Here is a 22,618-nt window from a genome sequence, read left to right as displayed (position 1 = left end):
CTTCTTCTTTTTATATTGTATTATCTTTTGCTTCTATTTTTCTTCAAATTTCACTCTTTTATATTATTATTAAAAAGCATACGTGAATGTGTATGATGCGTAAATGTAGTATATTAATATTTGTAATGTAGTAAGCTTGGATCCGTGAGTTCACTAAGCTAAATGTACGCGTCAATCATCCCTATTGAAAAAATCTGTAGTTCAAGCCGTAACAATGTGCTATCGGAGATTTAAATACATTTGCTATTTTTATATGGAGCGAACGATTCTATCATGTAACAAATGAAACACATATTGCGTATTACAAAGTTAGCGTAAAATTAGAAAATCATTTAGCCGAACGTAACTTCATTTTGCATTTCGCTAAACTGTCTAATAGATTATCGATTCATTTACGAGAAGTGCGCCAAGATGAAACGGGTGAAATGTTTCACTTTATTCCTCGATTTAATTAGCGTGCGCACTATTCGACGGACGCATTCGTACGTAAACGTCAGTTTAGTTAATAAAAATAGTATTAAATGGATGATGGTGTGTGTAATTGCCAAGTAAGTGACATAAGAGGAGACAAGTAGAAAAAGTTTGTAGCAAATCGACGAGTCTCGTTGCAAAGTCGGCGCAGGAAACACCGAAATGTATTTTCCAATGGTTGGAACAGCGGTCGCATATTATTACGTACATTTTATGCTACGGTTCGTTGCCTCTGACGACGAGATCGGCCGACAACGGCCGCTCTCGAGCTTTTCTGTGGGTTGGCGTCCATTTAGCCGGAGTGGAGGCATTAGACGGTGAGCGGAAGTCAATGGAGAATTCGGAATAGAAGCTCGCGGATTACGCTAGAACACCGGAAGTTAATAAACCGAATTTAGTGTTCGCCATTAACGTAGCGAATATTCGCTTCCCGCTGCCAACCGATACTCGAGAGTGACTTAACGAAAGCCTGAAGCAAAAGAGAACAATGGGACAGACGGAAATATATGGCCGGTCAATTTGAACGTATTCTCGAAAAACCTTTGGCTAAATGTTACACTTTACACTTTATTTTAATTTCATATGTTTGGCACAATTTCAATCGATCTTTTCTCGACTAATACACAAAGTCACTCAAAAGTCTCCCAATATCGATTATAAAAAGTATAATTTAAATAAATAAAATGGATGTTTATTTTAATTTTTTAGATAAGACCGAAAATATTTTGCAATAATTCGCGCTTTTATTACTATTCGAGTATTTGAGGCAACAAATGACAAGACGATCGAACTAAACACTATATCAAGCATATAACTAATCGCATTAAATTGATACTAGAACTAATAGAGCTAATAGAGCTTGTGATCACATAATTGTAATCCTATACCATCCAATCTATCTGGTCACAGATAAAGTATCTTATTAAGTGCTCGTGTTTTAACGAGTTTTAGATTTAGATTGATTTCCCACGATTGTTCAATAAAATTTAGCAGGTTATTAGGTAATTTATTCTACAGATCGAAAGTATAAAAAGATTCTTTCAAATCTTTTAAAATATTCTAATTTCTTCTTATACAGAGACAGTTTTTAAAGATTTTGGCACAATTTATGATGATCTTTTAATATCGATTTCATTTTTTTCAAACAAGTAGATACAGGGATGGGTAAATATTTCATTCTGCGTGTCAAATTTCGACGGCCAACCGACTGGACGATCGAGATAAAATGCATGCGCATGGAAAAAATGATGGAATTAACGCTCCGCAAAAAATTGTCTCCCATGTTGATTCACGTCCGAAAAAGCTCCCGTGCCAGAGACAGCGCGTTGATAGATTATTTGAACAACACGTCCCGGTGCATAATGCAGGCTGTATAGCGTCATTATCTCGTTTACAATTCACTCTTTGGCACGAAACATCAGATAGAGGGCTGGCGCCTGGGTGAATTTAATAAAGGTAATTATTTGTTTTACCGGCAATAAAACGGCCATTTCTATCAAATATTTAGGCTCAATATTATATGGAAGCAAAGCAAAGTGGTTTATTCATCAGATCGATAACTGCCTACCAACCGTTCCTTCGCTGAACAATTACATCGATTATTATAAGCATTAATTTTACGCGTTGTAACTGAATAATCAACCGCGAGATTATGCAACGTACCGTGGATGCGATACAATGTTAAAAATAATTGCTTTTCCACACTGTCGCCGAGACTGAATAAAATTTTGATAATTTTGACCGTTCGGCAGGTCGTAATCAGGATTTGGCATCCATTATGCACAAATTATGCTATTTCACGAAATATTATATTCGAAACTTCCGGCGTGCGTTATTTATTTCGCATATATACTTAAGCATTATTAAAATATATTTTTCAGAAATTCGGTTGACTCGTTTTAAATTCAGCGATTTGTAAATAAAAGGTAATCGGTATTACATGGAAAAATATTCCTCGCATGAAATATTCGGCTGGAATACTGCCGTTATTTCAGTCGATAAACAAATTACGTTTGCGCGCAAATTACGTTGCTGTTACATCACAGTTTACGATCACTTGAATATACGGCTGCGTCGAAAATCGAAAAAATGTGGTTTACCGCTAACAGAAAAAGTAATGACATATTTTATGAAAGTGCTCGAAATTGAGGAAATAAACTTGGTCGAGCGACGGCGCAAATAGTTCCGGGCTATTTGAAAGGGGGAAAAAACCAGTTGCATTTTTTTGGCACCGACCTGCTTTTTCGCAGTCAAAAGGCAAATACATGTGCAAACTGAAGAATTAGCCGATAAGCCTTGCCGAAGGCCGGAAGTTGAGAAATACACGACCTCGGTGTAGCCGAGTAGCTCCAGATTTTGTCAACGACCATTCAATGTCAAAATCATGACGGACGGTATCAGGAAGGTTCTTAACCCGCACGAGGTCGCAAGAAATCTCCATAAACTTCTAATACCGGCAAACTGTCTTGGCTTATTGAAGAAGATACAGGAAAAAGATAACACGAAACATCCATTATTCATGCATTTGCGTAATACAAATATTAATTATAGAGACATATTTATTATGTATTCAGAAGTTATTATATTTTTTCAGAAAATTGATATCTTAATTCTTTTTCCGTCATACACTTTCTTCTTCTTTAACATTTCAAATATAAATCTAATATGAAAAATCGTGAAAATAACGCACTCGGTTTTCGTTATTATACACATTTAACCCTTTGAAGCATATATTTTTCTATTGAACCATTTTTTGTGAAATTTTGTATACAAGGGTTTTTGCGGTCGCTGATTACGAATCCGTTATCAGATTTTCATAATTCAAAATGGCGGATTCAAGATGGCGGAATTTAAAACTAAAAAATAACATCATTCAAATATAATTCATCTATGCTAAGAAACATTATTTAGATATTATTAGGACCCATGGAATCTAAATTTTGGTTGAAAATTCTTACAGAATAAAAAATAGCATGCGCGAAATGACGGATGCAAAATTGAAATTTGATATTTTCTTAGAATTTATTCATTTTTGGCACTACCCAGAGCTAAAGACGCGGACGTGATTAGTCCCTAAATACCGTAATCAAACGAGAATGCTGAAAAACTTGGAAGACTATTCAACTTTCTTTTATGTTTTTTATCGCTAAGATACCCAAAAAATGCAAAAAAAACTCAACCTAAATGCGTTAACTAGAAATTAAGAGGCCAAGAAGTTGAGGTGGTAACGTGGGTTACCACCATGCTTCAAAGGGTTAATAAGAAACCATTCGCCCCTTACCATTTACCTTGTCTATCGAAGAGATATACAAGTCGCCGTGGAATTTATTAGCTGAGGGACGAATTATCGGCGAGATATAAGTCCGTTGCTCTTAATACATATTGATCAAATTGGAACGTTTCCCTTTAAAACGCCGTCGCGTTGAATGCATTACGGTACAGATTTTGGATTTGTAACATTTTAAATTGGCCCAGAGAGAACACTTAATATAATTACTCGGCGAGTAATCTGCAAAGCACTTTTTATCTCGTTGGTTTTTCAGGTGAGATATCGAGGCCGAAATTGTTCCGACAGATGTCCAAGGTTATCGCCAGATTTATCTTATCGTTGGTAGAGAATCAATATCGAGCGAAGTTTAATCCCCTTCATATCTAACGTGTATATTGTGCAAGCGACATCATTAAGGAGATTTGACGTTAATCATATGCAATTTGAATTTCATCCGTTGATCGTCCCTGCAATAAATACGTATATTCGTCGCCCGGCGACGGGATAGGATCGTTTCTCGCACATTATGCCTTCGTGGATTCACATACGATCTACTTTGCCAACGCAATAAACGCACCGCGCGACTTCGGCTGTCGAGACACCGTCGATTTACGGTAACGGCTAGACTTTTCCAAAAACATGCCGGGAGAGAAAGAGAGAAAGCTTTTTCTCGACACTCCCTGAGCACAATTGACCCGACAGAAGGATAAACGGGGTGCCTCCACGCTAAACCTGGTCACCAAAGGCATCGGCCGTATTATCATGATGGCATCCCTAGGCTGCTTTTGACATATCTATTACGCGTTTCGGAATAGAGGCGACTTCGAATTCTATGCTACCAACGCCTCCCTTCCGGTCGCTTCGACGTGCTTTCCTCGCCTGTTGTGGAAGAGAGAACGGGGGTGGGTGGAAATGCGGTGGTGTAGGCGTAGAGGTCCAATTAATCAGTCGGGGCGTGAAACGAGAGAGGGATCGACTTGTGGGTGGCTCGAAGGGGTCGGCGAGGGAAGAGGGTAACCGGGGTTTCGCGCGCGGGGCAGGGACGTCGCAGGGATTGTAGTGACAGATCCACCGTATCTGTCCCTATCTGCTCGGGGCATTAAATTGTGCTGCCACGAGAGAGGGGATTCGCTCAAATCGGTTAACATTTCAGTAACGCTGCGATTTTGGGCTTCAATTATAAATGCAACGCAAACACACGCGCCAATCAGAACTCGCCTAGAGTTAGGGATGCACTTTCTCCGATTTTCCCCGAGTTTAATCGAACATGAAAAGGAATTCGGTTCGGTCTATTATTCTTACTCCTCGATTGTTTCTTGATTCCGAACCGATTATTAAAAGAAAGTCTCTCATACTTTACGAAATGCATATTGATTGACATGATTAAATCGATCGTTAAAAAGCACAAATCGATTCTTTTATTGTACAATCAGAGAAATCAGGTTTTGTTTTCTAAAAAGGTGCCTCACGAACTTGGAAATATACATTGTTTGTTTATGTTTTATTATATACAATAGTTTGAATTGTGCTTTATTAATATCAATTTGTTGCCCAATGATTTATTGTTAGACCCAAAAGATCTAACAATGGTTTATTGTGGTTTGAACTGAAATATCTAATAACAAACCACTGAAAAGGCCATTTTCTATGTTCTTTCTACAATAGCTGAATCAATTATGATTCGACGTAATTAGTGCAATCTAATTATAGTAATTAATAACACAATTTATGAATATTGCCTGTGGTATAACGATATAATCGTCAATTGTAGCTGAACGCGCCTTTGCGGTGTTGAGGTGACTGTATTGTCGGAATAGTAAATGGTCTTTCTTTTAATTAATGTTGATATAAAACTATGTAAAGAATCGATGAGGGCAGGCCAATGTGAGCCAATAAACGCGGAACATAGTGCGTGATTTAAAACATGGAAAATATATTCTTTTGTTCTCGAACGTTTCGATCCATGTTCGGGTCTTCTTCAGCGATCTAATACAACAACTGATAAAGAGAGTATTACAGCGAGTGTGAAACGGAAAATCATGGAATCAACGTAATTGTCACGATGAAATTAAATCTTCTCTCAAGATAGACGCGTGAATCACTAAGGCCCGGATTTTCCAACGTCGCTTAACTTTTTTATATCAATCTTATACTGTTTACTCGACTTTTGATTATTTTCACTCAAAAATTCGATTATTTCAAGGAGGCGACCGGTTTCCTAACTTGACTTGTAACAAATTAATTTGTTATTAGGAAAACGTTAGACATGTAACAATAGATGCCGAAACCATCAAACTACAATTTCCAACGGTTGTTTGCGTACAAATCAGTACCAAATGGTGTACATTTTAAATAATACCTTAAATGGTACGCATTCGGCAATTCCCCCCCTAATGACGAAAACTATGTCAACATCTTTACTTTTCACGTTTCTCCAATTTATATTACATATTAATGACCGCTCTTCGATGTTTCAATTAAGTATTCCGATAAAAAGGACTACTCACAATCAGACATACGCGAAGAGAATTTAAGCAATGAAAGTTTTGTAGTTTTTCGCCTCGATAAAAAGTGAATTTTTTGAAATTTTTTAAAGCTACCGTCGATACTTTTCTTGTGATTTTTTGCAATATTTACGATAAACATGAACGTTAATTTATAATCTTATAATTCATCGTAAATCTCTCTTGAAAAAAACCCATTATCGAATTAGTTTCTACAACTTTCAATAAATTTTATGATTAGAGTCCGTTATATATATTCTTAAAATTGATCGCATTGTCACTCATCGGTCTTCTGATATTACTATTATACATGGAAGTCGCTCTACTCATTTACGCCACGTCACGAACATTAATCATCAAATACTAAGGACGATCGATAACCTGTCAATATGCTCTCGTCAACAAGAGTGCAGATGGTAATTCCCTACGGATCGGAATAATCGAAACATGGACCGATGGCCGACACTAACAACATTTGATAATAATTGCGATATTTCGGGTGATTCTCGGTTCTCTTACATTTTCGAATGAGTTTGCAAACGATTTATCCTAATAAATAAAATGTTGAATAAACGCAATGTATTAATGATATCAGTAATACATATTGTAAAAAAATCACGAGAAAAGTATTTAGAAATAATATCGACGATCACTTAAAAAATTTTCGAAACATTCGCTTTTTATCGAGGCGAAAAACATTGCTTAAATTCTCTTCGCGTATGTCTGACAATGAGTTGCCTTTTCTATCAGAATACGTAATTAAAACATTGAAGCACAATGTACCAATAGTATTATTAGTAAAGTAACTTATAAAAAACGTAGACCACAAACAAAGCTGTAAAATGGGATCTGTATTTATAATAGAGCATGATTTATAGATGAATAATTTCATCGAAAAAATTGGTGACAGTAAATTCTCTTGTGGAGAAATATATTTAAAAAAACGAAAATAGAAAAGAGGCATTAATTGTGAGGAAACGATACACTAATTGAATGTCCAATTACTCCTGTGAAAATGAAATCGTCTTTTTGTCTTAGTAAAAGGGAACGAGTGGACAATGGCGTTTGCTAAGAGTATCGTTAAACAAATCGCACAGCGCGTCGTCCTATTTAGCGAGTCTCTAAATACTTTCAGTGTGTCGATACTCGTCCTCGTTTCATTCGCGCGACAAAAAGAAAAAGAGATCAAGCTAGCGCCTAAGAACGAGTCGCTATCGATCGGTGAGCTCAGGGTATCGGGCGAATTGGATATGTGCACCAGGCCTCGTAACGAGATCGCCAAGGCAATTAATCGTTATCGAGCATTAACCGAGGAAATCCGTATTTGATAGTGGCAGATGTTCCGTGCGGCAGGAGTGAGAGGACACGAGAAGCGAGGATTGTCGGAGGTCAAGATGCGGCGCCAAGAGAATTTCCATGGCTCGTGAGCATAACAAGAAAGGGCGGACACTTTTGCGGCGGTGCCATTTTGAATGACAGATTTGTATTAACTGCTGGCCACTGTTTATGTGCGTGAGTAAATCACATTTTAATAATTTACGTATTACAAATTGCAACGCTGCACTTTTGTATTGTGTACAGAAATAGCGAACTTGCTCGTAATTTTTGATAATTTTTTAACTGTTGTTAACGGTTTGTTAAAGGTTTATTGCTTACGATCGAAAAAGTGTTTATTATAAGCGATTCAAAAAGCATTTTAATCAGGGTTGGGAAGTAACTCGTTACTTGTAATGAAGTTACAGTTACCGTTACTTCTTTTTAGCAACTCTAACTTAACTTCGTTACTTTCTCTCCATCTGTAACTGTAACTTAACTCAGTTACATTCAGATGGAGAGAAAGTAACGAAGTTAAGTTAGAGTTGCTAAAAAGAAGTAACGGTAACTGTAACTTCATTACAAGTAACGAGTTACTTCCCAACCCTGATTAAAATGCTTTTTGAATCGTTTATAATAAACACTTTTTCAATCGTAAGCGATAAACCTTTGATAACTAGTAACTAATTTAATAGTTACATTAATAGTTACTTTATATATTTTTTAAACCTCCACAAATCGCATAGGCCTTGCCTTTGCGTATAAGCGCCTCCTTAGAAGCACAATTCATTAGCTATACATTGGATAACATTGGTTACCTTGGCAGTGCATTGGCCAATATTTTACCAATATAACACCAATATTGGTCATAAAATAAATGCAAATATACTACCGATATTGTACCTAGATGATTATTATTTAATATTGGATTGATTGTATTGCCAAGATTGCCCAATAAGATTGTAATATTGAATATAGAATAAATGCTAATGTAACGCCAATGTTACGTATCAATAATTGTACGGTATTGTGTTTACATTAATAGTGCATCGCAAAAATATAAGGCCCTCCTCCATTCCCCACCAATGTCGATCGGCAGCCCTCTTTTCTTTAGAATGTGATTTCATACAATTTTATTTTTTATTTTATTTTTCTTGTAATTTCCTTTACAATATATACAATATTATAAAAGAAATAATGACATTATAAAATTAAAAATATAATACCTGTACAATACAATATTTCTCTCGACGTTACATATGAAATATTCGGTACGCATACAATAACATGAAATTCTTGCAATGTAAATTATATATACATATTGCATGTTTGGGATAAAAATATCCCGAATGCATTTATTAACGATCTCTTGAAAGTAAATCAAATCTACAAAAATTTTAAGTAAATTTAAAGTAAAAACTTAACAAACGGATAATAACTTCCATCTTATTATACGCATCCGATTTTATATTCAATGTTACATTTTTCTAATTTCTACAATTAATGTTGTAAAATTTAAAATAAATACAACAAAGTTACAATATAAAGTTTCTAATAATGATTTTAGTGTAATTTAATACATTTTATATTTAATAGTAATACATTGCAGTTATAACTTTATCTATCTTTTTAATTATGAAGTTATGTCCCTCTGACCCTGCCTACCCGAATCTCTAACTATCCGTATTCCGCCGTATAGTCTTATCTATTTTCCTACCTACCCACGTTTTAACTTTTTGTTAATAAACCTGCAAGTCTTTCGTTAAAACCGCGACACGATTTAGAAGACCGATTTGGGGTTATACGCGCGCGATATAATAAGTATTAATAAGTTTTTTTAATCCCGCACATATGCAAGAATATAAAGATAAGAATATAACCCACCCGAATTTTGGCACATAAGAAAAAATCAACTTATTTCGTACAACACCGTACTCACATACTCCATCAAGTGGTCAATATTGACCATTTCCATCGTCGGGCCAGATTGGACATACCTTTCGTTGCTCCTGGCCATACAGTCTAGTCATTTCGACCAGAAATCAGGAAGGAAGAAAACTCCTTCCATAGTCGGTTTATTATCGTCACCGACAGATATTTCGTACGGTTCGAATTATATGCGAGCGTCGATCGTATCGAAATGCACGACCACGAGAAGTTAATTAAAGAAGAAAATTAATTTAAAAAATTTGCTGCATAAAACCAATCAATTTTTAGTTCCGTTATTTATTCAAGAATCGATAATGACTGTCTCTTAGTAACTCAATCTCCAAATTTGAAATGTATATGTATGTATATATGTAGAAAAAAAATTTACTTCGCGTTATATTTATTTTTATTACATTTCGCGATAAATTAAAATTGTTAATATGAATGAAATTAAACAATTAATAACTTGTTGAAAATTTGCTGAAAAACTGTTCGCGAAGACCGACCGCGAAAATACGAAGATGCGTGTAACTAGGCATGTATTCATGCAAGACGCATCTTGAAAGTCTATCGCGAGATACACATACAGAATAGATGACGTGAGACTCAGAAAAAAGAAACTTTCCGTACGATAGATAGACCGACAATTGAATGTTCTAGTTAATCAATAATCTCATATAACGTATAAAAATAATACAAAGTTTCAGCGTTCTCGACAAAATATTAGAGTCTCACGTCATGTTTTACTTTACACATAAATTTGTTAATGCAAAATGGATAGGCTACAAGTGAAAATATGTGATGCGCTGCAACGGGGCACCCGACCCTCCACAGTAAAAATTACTCCCTTTCGATAGATAAAATAATAAATATGAAATGAAATTGTACTCTATCCATTTTGATGCAACGTATCTACGAGATATACTAATCTACAAACTACGATCTACGAGATGTAGATACGTTGCCTTAATAAAAATGTTTTTTACTTACCACCCGATGCGCAGCAGCGGAGTCAGCTAAGTTGATGCCTCTCCTGGCCTCCTCCTCCACTCATTGTCAGATAGTCCTCTGGGCACACTCGCGAAAACACAAAGATCGTTCGCGCGATTTTACACTCCCGTTTTTAAAAAGTCTTTAGTTCGATTATTTAAACGGCACTCCCGAACGCGACGAAAATGACAAGTTTATATTATACGCGCACTTTTGTATGTACAATTGTTAGAGAGATTATTTCTTAGCAAGCGACCGATATATTATAATTTTTCGTTATTGTTTTACTCGACGATTCGTATATTATCTTGCGCTTTTGATCCGAAACTGATAAATATTTAACTTAAACCGACGAAAATTTTAAAGCACGACGTGAGAGAGATTCATCCGAGTTCGATTGTTAAAAAGGGTATTATCGCTCGTGGATGTATCAAAACTAATAAGTTATACGTATGTATATGTAAGTCCTTTACGGTATTTTCTCTTCAACTTACGCGTGATATTCGTCTCGAAATATCACCGTAGATATCAACGATATGATTACGGATCGCGACAATTACTTAAACGCGATTGATAAGTGTTAATAATTTTCGTACGAGACGATCGAGATTCTCGTCGGAAACGATCGCGTTACGGGAAGCGACGCGAAGACACGCGGAACGTCCGCCTCGCTCGACTGCTCCGAGCCGAATAATTGGGTACAATAGACTTTCACCGAGACAGATAGTTTTTCACCACATAGACAAATAGTTTTTCACCGAGGTATTTACGGCGCTACGTCATTTCGTGTAACCGGCGCTCGGCCTTCGACCGAGTTGTTTACGGCGCTCGGTCTACGACGCTCGGCGAACAAAGCCACACCGTACGCAGGATCATTCACGCGACGACAATTGAACGAGTCCGTTATGCCCGCGCCGTTTCGCATACCGTATTATTTTTTTCTTGATACGCGTTCACGACAAGTACGGGAAGAAATTGCGATCGCGAATAATTGGTGATCAATATCATCGCGTGATCGCTGAATCCTCGCAATTTGCTATCTATGCTCGGTTAGCCAACAAGACAGATATCTAGCGCGATTCATACATGAGATCTATACATCCAAGAATCAAAGCGCTAGCGAACTTAAAATTATTTCATCATTGCGACAATTACGGGCGGATATTTGCTTCTTTAAACGATGCTCGTATTTGGATACATCTTGTATCATCGCAGTGAGTCTATCGTTGCTTCGAGTATAATTTGTTGGCTGTTTTTAAGTTGAAAACGAGAAATGATACACGAAATATTGAATCGAGTGCTTTAACCAGCATTTATCGATGATTAATTAATACTACTAGTTTATTTTTTTATAAAGTAACTTTCCCAACCCTGAATACTTATAAACTTGTTTTAATTAGTTTAATCTGATTAAAATTTTTTCAGAGTTGCAATAAGTACTGCGTATAACAAAAAATCTCAAGCTTATTGATTGTGTACAATTATTTCAATTTTATATGTTTGAAATATATTGGCATCTGTTTAATTCTTATTTTGATAATGAATGTATCTGCCGGAGACAAAGAAAATTATATAAATGAGAATGTACATGGTATGATCCTGAAATACAATAGCACGTTCTTAATTTTGCTTGTACTATAACAAGTTTTCAAAAGATGCATCTTCATTAACGGAGTACATAGAGTCTGTAAAGACTAAGTCCTTTACAAAGTAGGCTTTAATTTCAACGGTCGATCTGAAACTTACAATTTCTTGACAACTTTTAATAGGATACTCGCATATTAAATCTCGTTAAATCCGCCTGATTATTATCTCAAAGGTTATCTGTGTATAAGGTATTTTATTTCGGCTATTGAGAATTTTTTTATTATACATATATCAATTTCGTCAATTTATTCACACGATAATAATAGTTTCATTCTTTTGAAACTTCATCGATAAGACATTTAATATTAAAATTTGAAAACTTACAATAAGTTATGACAGTTTTCGACACGCTTTAGAGAAAAAGTACTTTCAGATTTTTACTAAAAATAGTTCGATTCTTTTGAAGATTTAATTGATAAGACATTCAATGTGTTACAATTTGCAATAAATTATAGACAGCTTTGTAACATTTAATACTGACATTTGAAAACTTGTGATAATAGCTTTCGACACGATTCGAAAAACTTAATTTCAGATTTTCTTAATTAATAAACGAGAAAAATTCATCCGAAGTTTCTGATTCTTGATTTTAATATTTCAACCAGATTTATCAATGTATTCACAAATAAAAAAAACTTTTAAATTTAGTTACACATAAAATACTGTCCGCGATTGCTCAAAATTACGATTGTACGAGATGTGCGCAAGTTATTTCATTTGCAAACTATCTATCTTCTTAAAACAATTACTGCTACACCGCGAAAAATAAATCGCGCTCTTCAAAGGGGAAATAACTTGATGCGCACGTACAAAAATAATGGCTGGCATAAAAGTTACTGTAAAATTTAACCGATATCACAGAAAATGTTTCTCTACCTGTTATATAAATATAGCAAATAGGTGTGTACCGTATGTGATTTTTATCGTGTTACTATGTCAAGCGAAAAGTTTCATATAAAAACAAACGAAAATCTCACAACAGACTGCATTCGCGCAAAATTCGTCAGCATGTCGCTAATTAATCAATAAATATAGACAGTTCCTAATAAAATACGTACACAAAATATATACGTATAAATACTACAAAAAAGTTAATTCCTGTAAATATACCCACATAACATCGGATGTCCTATGTATATGCATTTTTCCTCCATGACATGAAAAAATATCCTGCATGTGAAACGTATATACATATACGAGTATGTAATACAATGTGTGTACATACATGTATATCTTGTGTATATACTATATGTACCTGTAATAAATAACAAATCAACATACGTTATGTATGTACATACATAAAATGTGTAAATCATGTACATATGTATGTATATACCTAGAACTTCCTATGTACATTATTCCAGTAACATATGCACATTTGTTATCAAATATACATTTGATATCCAATGTATCTACTGTGTACTAAAACTTCGTGTACAATGTATATGTATACATGACACGTATATACATTGTATATGATATACACTGTATATCAAACTGTTTCGTGGGTATTGTATATTGTACTGTGTAAAAAAATTGTTCATCGCACGTCACTGAAAATCTATCTAAAATTACAGCTCTCGCTACCGACAGCATTGAACCAAAGTGAGCGAGTGGAATTTGAATGAATCCTTCTTTTTAGCACGCGCATTATAAATGAATCACTATCACTGCGCAGCAGACGAGTTTGCACAGCTACAACAGCAATATATGCAGGATAGCTTTCGTGTAGATATAATTAAACGGGCGAGCAGACCCCCCATAGCTGGGTGGGCAACAAAACGTACAGATATTGCGTATCCCTTTTGGTCACTGGACAGATTACGGAAGGACGGGATGGAGAGGGCAATGGAGGCCGTTCAGGGGCGACGAGCGACCGTAGAGAGAATTCAGCGTCGAGTTTTGGCGTTGTAAACCATGATTGCGTGTAGATTACAGACCACTCGGTAATTGCTAGCGGCCATGCAAAACGTATGGAAAACGCTGCAACAAGATGCGAGGCGGGAGAGCGTGAAAATGAAGGTGGCTGTGTCCACTATCGTCTCACTTTACCTCATCCCCCGTCCCTTCTGCCCCTCCCCTAGTTTTTCTCGCCGCTCGGTATCATTTACGCGCAAAAATAGACAACCCGACGCTCACCAGTGATATCTAACGCCTCGCCGCGTCAAATTTATGGCGACTAGATCCCTTGTTACCGTGTATCGAGGAAAAAAAATTGGGAAAAATTCATTGCAGCTTGGTCTTGGCATTTTTAGAGATTCCAGTTAATCTAAACGCACGAGTGGAATAATCAGTCTAGAAATACTGTTATACAATTCAAGCTATTTGTCAAATACAAGCGTTACTTCCGTCGCATAATTACCTCTTTCGGCGTCACGGAATTTGAATCCTCGAATGTTCCGTAAACTGCCGAAAGTTTGTTCGTCTAGAATTGCACAAAACGGGAAGTATTTTTTACCGAATAACATTTGCTATCCGAAAAGGATTTCTGCCTGAAATAATGCTTATACACCCTCAGAAAAGATTTAGAAAAATATTCTTGACGCATTTATATTTCTCACAACCTCATTTAGCATAAAAATAAGACAATATCAAAATATAATCAATAATTCTTATTCTCTTCTATCGAATTAAAAAAAATTGACTTACTATATTGAAATAAGAGTAAAACTTATATAAATGTAAGTTTGTATATTCTTGCGTTTAGAATAAATTTTCCCTCCATCTTACAACGTACGAAGTTGGCACCACGATATTAGACAAAAAAACGATACATACAATACTATCATTTTATTCTAGATTTTAGAATTTGTCATTTAAGATTAAAATACTCCTGTCTCTATAATAAATATGATTGGCGCTCTATCGATCCTATTTTATGTTACATTGAAGTGTAACAGTATTGGATCCGGAAATTTTTTCTGTGGGTGTATTTGTGGCACGTACGCATAGAAAATGTGATTCGTTAAACTAGTAAATGATTAAACGAATTACAATAAATTAACGCGCTGTTCCATCGAACTAATGACGCGGCGACCAATTACTTTTAATACAATACGCGCGCTGTGAATAATATGGTTGATTAATTGTCACGCAAGCAGGTATGAATTATGTCCTTGTATAGTGATACAAGAACTGGCAGCACAGCGACGCAGCGTCGATATATCTCGTTCGGCGATATCCCACGGTAAATTAATGTTCAGCAGTACCTTATTACCAACGTCATTCTGCGTGCAACGTTGCGTAATTCACGAACGCGTCCGTGTGCCGATACACTAGTGCCAGAAGAGCCGCACGATTTAACGAGCCGGATCGAAATTAATTCCATTCGATTTACTGATTCAGCGTCCAATTAATTTTTAACGAAGCTGCCAATAGAAAAAATCAGCCGTAGTTCAGGATAGCAAATATTATTCGCACAATGAGAATAAGATGCAGCGACGACGGTGCAGCCCGAGCAATTTAATTAATCTTCATTTTCATTCGTTTTAATAGACTGGAAGGCCCATATCAGTGCTGTTCCTCGTTTCATTTGTCTTTTCGATCAATGGAAAACTGGCGCAACGAAAACTTTTAATAAGCTAAAATACCCGAACTTTGTATGAATATACGTTCGTATATTCGAGTACATATGTTGTTGAAATTAGGCCGGATTTGATCTTATTATAGCGATTATGTGATTACAGCAAAGTAATTATTTGCATATACCCCTATGTAGACATTACGAATGTTTGATAATTAAGTTACTCATATTGATCTCTCATTTGACGTGAATTGAAGTTAGAATATGTATGAAGTTATGTTTAATATTGTTCTACTGTCAATAAGATTCCTGATACATATACAACCCATACAGCACACAAATTGTGGTCGGTAATTCACCTCTTATGGTAAAGGGTTGGGACTGCCTTTACGACTCACCCTGTATACAAACAAAAAAGTAATAAAGCAAGTCCCAACTTTGATAGCAAATCTCGCAATGTAATTGAAGTTAAATTTTTCATAAACCGAGCTGCTAATTTATCTGAAGCGAACGTTCGACATAACAGACGCTTATTATATTAAACGTTTGCTTAAACAAATCAGCATTACTATAATGGTCGTCGCAATGCATCTCGTCGCAACGAGCAACGTGCTCGCTGCGATCCGTCTGAGCGCTCGTGCATTTTAATTGGGAGGGCGCGACGCCGAGAGGAGAGAGAAGCGAGTGCCGGAGATGCATTGAAAGTAAACCGTATAATCCGTGAGCCGCGGAACAATAGCGGGGACTCGACGACGATGGAAAGGTCCATTAAGGCGGCTTTGTAAGGAGCGGCGGTGAAACAGGGCCTGGAAACTTAGAAAACGCTCCGCGATAAACTCCGGAGGAGCGTGAGGGAAGATGTGCAAGGGGTTACTGACGAAAGTGGGACGGTACGGGCTTGCGAAACACAGTCACGAGATGCGGGACGGGGGGGGGGGGGTCGGCGGGCACGGATGGAGCGGATAGTCCTGGTGGAGGGGGTGCCGTAATATTGTTAATTATTCAGAAGTACTATGGACCGATTAATTAACTGAAGCCACTCCGGCTGGGTCAGGCATTCAAGGGAGCTTTGCAGACGCGTCGTTCGAGCGGGACAAAAATCCCGGTTAAATAATTACTGACGTCCAAGGGAAAGAAACTGCGAAAGAACCGGAATTCGTCGGCACAATTAAGAGGGAGGGGGGGGTTGGGGCTGGGAAAGAGATGGAGAAATACATCGATGGTAAGGGACTTTCCGCCTCGAATATTTCTACTCTCGGTACCCTAAAGTTGTGCGATGATTACTCTCTGGTGTCCCGATGTCGGGCTCGGATTCCTCGCGAGGAAACTGAAGGAAGAACAAAGAATACCATTCTGTCTCTCGCTCGCGAATTTTTACGACGTGAGAATAAAGATTTTTATAGCAGGCGTAAGAAGTCAGACATCTCGCGATTTTGCAAATATTAAAATATAAGACGTACATCATTCATTTTAAACTTTCTAGTGGACGTTTGTACGTGACACGTAAAATTCGCAAATAAGAGATGTACGTGTACTCATAATTTTTTAAGTCGATTTTACTCCAATATAATAATTGCAATAACTAATAATTTTACCTAAATTATTAGTTATTGCAATTATTATATTGGAGTAAAAACAATCGACTTAAACAATGAATTACATGAACTGCACGATTTTTTCGTAATGTATTATTCTTTTTACTTTCTAGATTATTGTTTGAGAAACACAGGAGAACGTGACTTGGACGCTTCATTTTTTAATACATGTACCTAATCATAATATACCTATATATTGTTTAATACTAAAAATATATATATCAAATGAAATCGTGTAATTTAGTTTTCTTGCACGTACGTTTCTTTTGAAAAAAGGGAGAGAGAATGGTAGAAGGAGAAAAATGTTATCGGCTCAATAGCATTTGCTAATAAATAGAGGAAAATCCCTCTATTATGAGATAGGATTCTAATACGAGACAGCAGGTTTTCAATGTCCAAATTCAATTACAAATTTTGTTGCAACGATTACACAATTTAAAAATTAATTCTCTACTAAACAGACTTCACTTCAAGGGTAATAAATTCATGGCGGAACCAACAGATGACGTCTATTAATTTAGCAGAAACTCCACTGTCTCATATTAGGAGTATATCTTATAATAGAGGACTTTCCTCTAATACTGCGTTCGCAAATTAAGTCTTTTGTCTTCGCATCACTTTCAGCGGCACGAACCAAATTCCAATAGGACAATTACGTGTCACTTTGGGCGAACACAATTTAAGAGCTCCAGAAGTGCCGGCCGCAAGACATGAAAGCGTCATAAACGCGGTGTTGCATCCTGGTCACAGGTGCGGCAAGTATGTGGACGATATTGCTCTGCTGGAGCTCGCTAGACCGATCAGTTGGTCGGAAAGCGTGAAACCCGCATGTTTACCTGTGGCCACAGGGAAACCAGGGTATAGTGCCTTCGGCGGCGTGGAAGCTGTAGTAGCCGGATGGGGTTGGCTTGGAGAAGATAGAAGCAAATGTGAGTAAATAATTGTCTCTCTTTCGATACCGATTACGTACGGGACAACAGTACTCCGGGATTAGTTCCCATTACATCAGCTACTCGCGTACTTTGAAACTATGGTAAAACGTAACGTCACTGTAGCTTATACCGAGACGCCGCATCCAGGAGTTCCAATTTGTCGCATAATGTTTCATCGTGTAATTTAAGGAAAGAATTTTATCAAAATGTGTACCTGTACCTGATTAAATATCTAATCTCTCGTAGTGGTCAACGCCATTCATGCGTCTCCGAACGCTTTCGATTTCTATCAATTGCTAATAACTGATGTATTTCGAGACGATCCTCGTACTTTTATGTGCGAACGCGATCACATAATTCACAGGTGATGAACAAATCTCTGTTACGCGGCGAGTACGCCAAGGTCCTATTTGAATGTGACCAAGTTGCGAGTGTTCATAAATACCTGAGATACATCGGTAAGCCTGAAGTTTCGATAAATCTTATCACGATAACGATCGGAGCGACGAAACACCAAAGTTTCCATAATCACCAAAGTTCCCGCGAACGTTGAAGTCCCATAGCGCGGAAGTGTATCAACTCTCTCTCTCTCTCCCCCTCTCCATCTGTTTCTGGAATCAATAAAATGGACAAGGTCAATTTACTTATAGAACACAAGTCATCAAGATGGATATTATTTCCATGCAAAATGTATTTTAAAATGAAACATTGATTATAATGAAAAATTATGAAGATTTCGTACATTACGTACTGAATTATGATAAGAAAGCTTTGATAAACATTTCAACAAAAGCAAAACTGTTTAATTCTATTTAAAAATGGTCTAATTAAATATTTTGCGTCTTATAATCAGCTTCAGATTGATATAATTAATTAGACTCGTTAAATAGATATTAATTATATTCTTATACTAAAATTGTAAAGCATTTTAGATATTATAATTAACGTAACAATTAGATTATAACATAAACGAGATGTGCAGCAATTATTAATTAAATTCGTTAAAATGTATCGTGGCTTTCCATGAATAATGCTTGTTGTGTTTTCGTGAATAATGCCTCGCGTGTAACAGTTCTTCATGACGTGTCAGCAACATAATATCCATTTATATTTAAGCATGCATCTTTATCAAATTTGAACATCGTAGATACTACGCTAACTAACTGCGCTAACATCGTAATGATTTCAAAATGTTTTCCCAGACATCGGACCGTTTGCATGGTCGAGCTGGGTAAATCTGTTTTAATGATATTCGGAGGTCTGTCTAAGGGCGGAACGTTGGCTATAATCTGCCCGCGAAAGACGCGGCGTGCAAACAGCATACAAATCGCCGTTGTGTTCCAGACAAGAGAGCGGACGTGCTGCAAAAGGTGGATGTTCAAGTGGTGACGAACTCTGTGTGTAGCGAATGGTACGCGAGTCAGAACAAGTCAATCAGCGTTGGAGCGACGCAGATGTGCGCCGGCTGGGAGGATGGAAAGAAAGATTCTTGCTGGGTAAGTGAAAAAGACGTGGTCGCCGCGAATTCACCTGCAGGTCGCGCGAAACGCCAGTCCGCGTGAGCACTCGCATTTTTGCCTCCCCGCATCGCTGCTCGCTCGACGCCGCTTGTCAATCGCTCGATCATGGAATTCATGGTTCGTCGGGCGGGCACGACGCGAATTTCAATAAATACCCACGCTACCGTGGTAATGCGCATACAATGCTGTTCAGGCATGATAGCCAACCATGTTGGATGATACTGGTCCCCGATAATTGGATCGTATATAATTGCATTGGCCTCGCTCTGCGGATCTCCAACGTGGGCCGGTATTTATGCAAAATTGTAACAGGGACTGCAGAAGGAGCGATAACGTTTATTAAAAGAACGAGGAGCATTGTATGAGTTACGTTATCGCCTTAATTGCTCGAGATACGACGTTTGAAAAGATATTTTTTTAATAAAGTTTCCATTTATATTAAGGACGAAGGATGAAGAAATAAAATGATATAACATTTCTAAGAAAATTAATCAATGGCGATTGTTAAAAAGACTATTACAAATGCATGCACACATATTCGCGTGTGTTATACTTGTCTGCAAATTATGCCACTTTTCTTTTTCTCGTAAGAAATAGAAGAGATATAGACAGTATGTCATGATAATTTTATGAGCCAATGATGCCTTGTACCGTATCCTTCTTAATGAGGATGATACACCTTCTTCAGCAAGTACTAAATTCACGCCGTCAATTGAGACTAACAGCAGTTTCCGCAACTCCCACGGGAATCCTGCCACGATATTACCAAGTCGGCGTTCATCGAAACAAAAATAAGAATACCGCCCACGATCTTGTCCCCGATAAGCTTCCTACGCGTCTCCGCCGCGTCCTTATCAGCAATTTATATTTCCTCCGGACGAAGATATTCTCGAGAAAACAATCGAAAACGGACGTATTGCTACGAGATATATCAGGGAAGAAGGGGGTCTCGAAAGTACAATCTCGCTGAAGGTTCCGATGGGAATTGAGATGTGCTAGATTTCCTGTTTACCTCGTTTGCGCGAAAACTACGACTGGCAACTATAAAAATTGATTTCGGGATATATTGGATGTAGCGTGAGTCGGAGTTGAAGAATGTTATATAATACATTTAGCGTATCGAAAGGTGATCAATTATTTCTCTAATAATTTCAGATATCTTCTCAATAGCTACGCGAGAGAGATTCTGATACGTAATGTTTGATGAAAATGAAAAAGCTTTCTTTTTCATTTAAAACACATGGTAAATAAAAAATAAACTGGAATGCTAGGAGCATTTTAGCAAGCTATGGTCCGGTTTCACCAACGTCGCTTAACTTTAAGCTTAGTTTAATTCGTTCTTTGTCTCTTTCCAAATGTTACTTCAGAAAGAGACAAAGAATCAAAGAATCAAAAGAAACATGAATCAAACTAAGATTAAAGTTAAGCGAGGGGATAACCGCTGACCAAAATCTTGTACACCAATGCCCATTAATGCCCAGTGGGCATTACTGTATCTTATTATCTTATTTTATCGTATTATATCTTTATAATGCCCTAGCAAGGCCTAATACACCCAAACTAATGCCCAAAAAATGCCTAATAATGCCCAGTAATGCCGTAAATCTGTACGCCACAATGCTCTCCGCGCGCGGTTTCCCCTTTGAAGTTAAACGACATTTGGGGAAACCAGGTCTAAGTGGTATTTTCGGCTAAGAACTCTTGTTTTTCTTCGATAAAAATACCGAGATTTCAACATTATTTCATCATGGACAATTAAATATTTTTCCTTGCAAATTTCCACAAAAGGGAGGAGAAGTGTCTTATGTAAATTCTCTAAACTTTTCAAACGATATTAACGCACTGTGCGAAATACCGGTGACAATAAACGCAGTAGTACCGTTAAAAGCCCGTTTCCATCTTGAGAATTCCCAGTGACGAGATTTACGATCCGGATCCGCGTGGAACGATACCGAAACCCATCGTGATGGATACTCCCGCAACCCAGCAATCTGTATTAGAGCAAGTGGAATTTGCACCGCATCGTTTACCATAACCGCGGAAGCTTACGGGACAACTGCACGCGCCCTGTATTTTATTCCAGGCTGACAGCGGCGGGCCCTTGATGGTCGGAAGTCAACCCGCCGGACCGTTGATGGTCATCGGAGTGGTTTCGACCGGTATTGGCTGTAGCAGATCACGACTTCCCGGCATCTACGTGAGGGTTTCCGATTACGTTTCTTGGATCACGCAAGAGACGCAGTCTGGCAGATAAACTTCAACGCGGAAGACAATGCGAATTTTATCTCGCTCTTTTAACAATTCCGTTTAACAACGAGTTGTATACAATAGCGCGTACAGTTGACATCGATGATTGGGACAATTTATTCAAGTCGATGATTCTTTCCCTTATATATCACAGTTAGTTATTGTAATATAAGGAGAGAAAGAAAGGCAGGAAGACAATTCGTTAATAATTGGACTTACAATTTGTAATAGTTTTCATTACCATATTCATAAAATATGATAGCTAGTTAGCAAAATAACGAATGTGATGATAAATGTTAGCAGTTTTTCTGAAACGCCTAAAATGTATTTATACTGTATTATATAGTTGAGTATTATATTTTATATATTTATTTTTAGAAATCTGTCGCTTTTAACGATGTCATTTTGCGTACAGAAGCACGCAAAGTGTCTTTCCTTACATTTCATAATTACCGTGACACAGAAATTAAAGGACAGGTTTATTTAAATTTATTTATTTTAATTTAACTTATCCATCCTAAAAATAAAAAATTCTCTCAAATCTATACTTCGTAGACAAATTTAAAGATACACACAATGTAATACATGTAAAAAATGTAAATAACTCATAATTTTTTATATACAAAATATTTGAATGATGTTTCTATCAAACTGTAAATTCAATTATGTTTTAAAACA

General features: G+C 37.0%; 1 protein-coding gene across 1 annotated transcript in view; it reads left to right on the top strand.

Moving 5' to 3' along the window:
* Nucleotides 1-22,618, top strand: part of LOC105563836 (transmembrane protease serine 9-like) — a 29,107-nt gene that overhangs the window by 4,888 nt on the left and 1,601 nt on the right. Inside the window, exons 2-4 of the mRNA XM_012015778.1 lie at nucleotides 17,866-18,170; nucleotides 19,518-19,669; nucleotides 21,777-21,921. Coding sequence (XP_011871168.1) covers nucleotides 17,866-18,170; nucleotides 19,518-19,669; nucleotides 21,777-21,921 — 602 coding nt within the window. The remainder of the gene's footprint in view (nucleotides 1-17,865; nucleotides 18,171-19,517; nucleotides 19,670-21,776; nucleotides 21,922-22,618) is intronic.

Source organism: Vollenhovia emeryi, unplaced genomic scaffold (assembly GCF_000949405.1).
Source record: "Vollenhovia emeryi isolate VEMERY1.0 unplaced genomic scaffold, V.emery_V1.0 DF939171.1, whole genome shotgun sequence".
Lineage (NCBI taxonomy): Eukaryota > Metazoa > Arthropoda > Insecta > Hymenoptera > Formicidae > Vollenhovia > Vollenhovia emeryi.
This window is presented reverse-complemented; position numbering and strand designations above follow the sequence as displayed.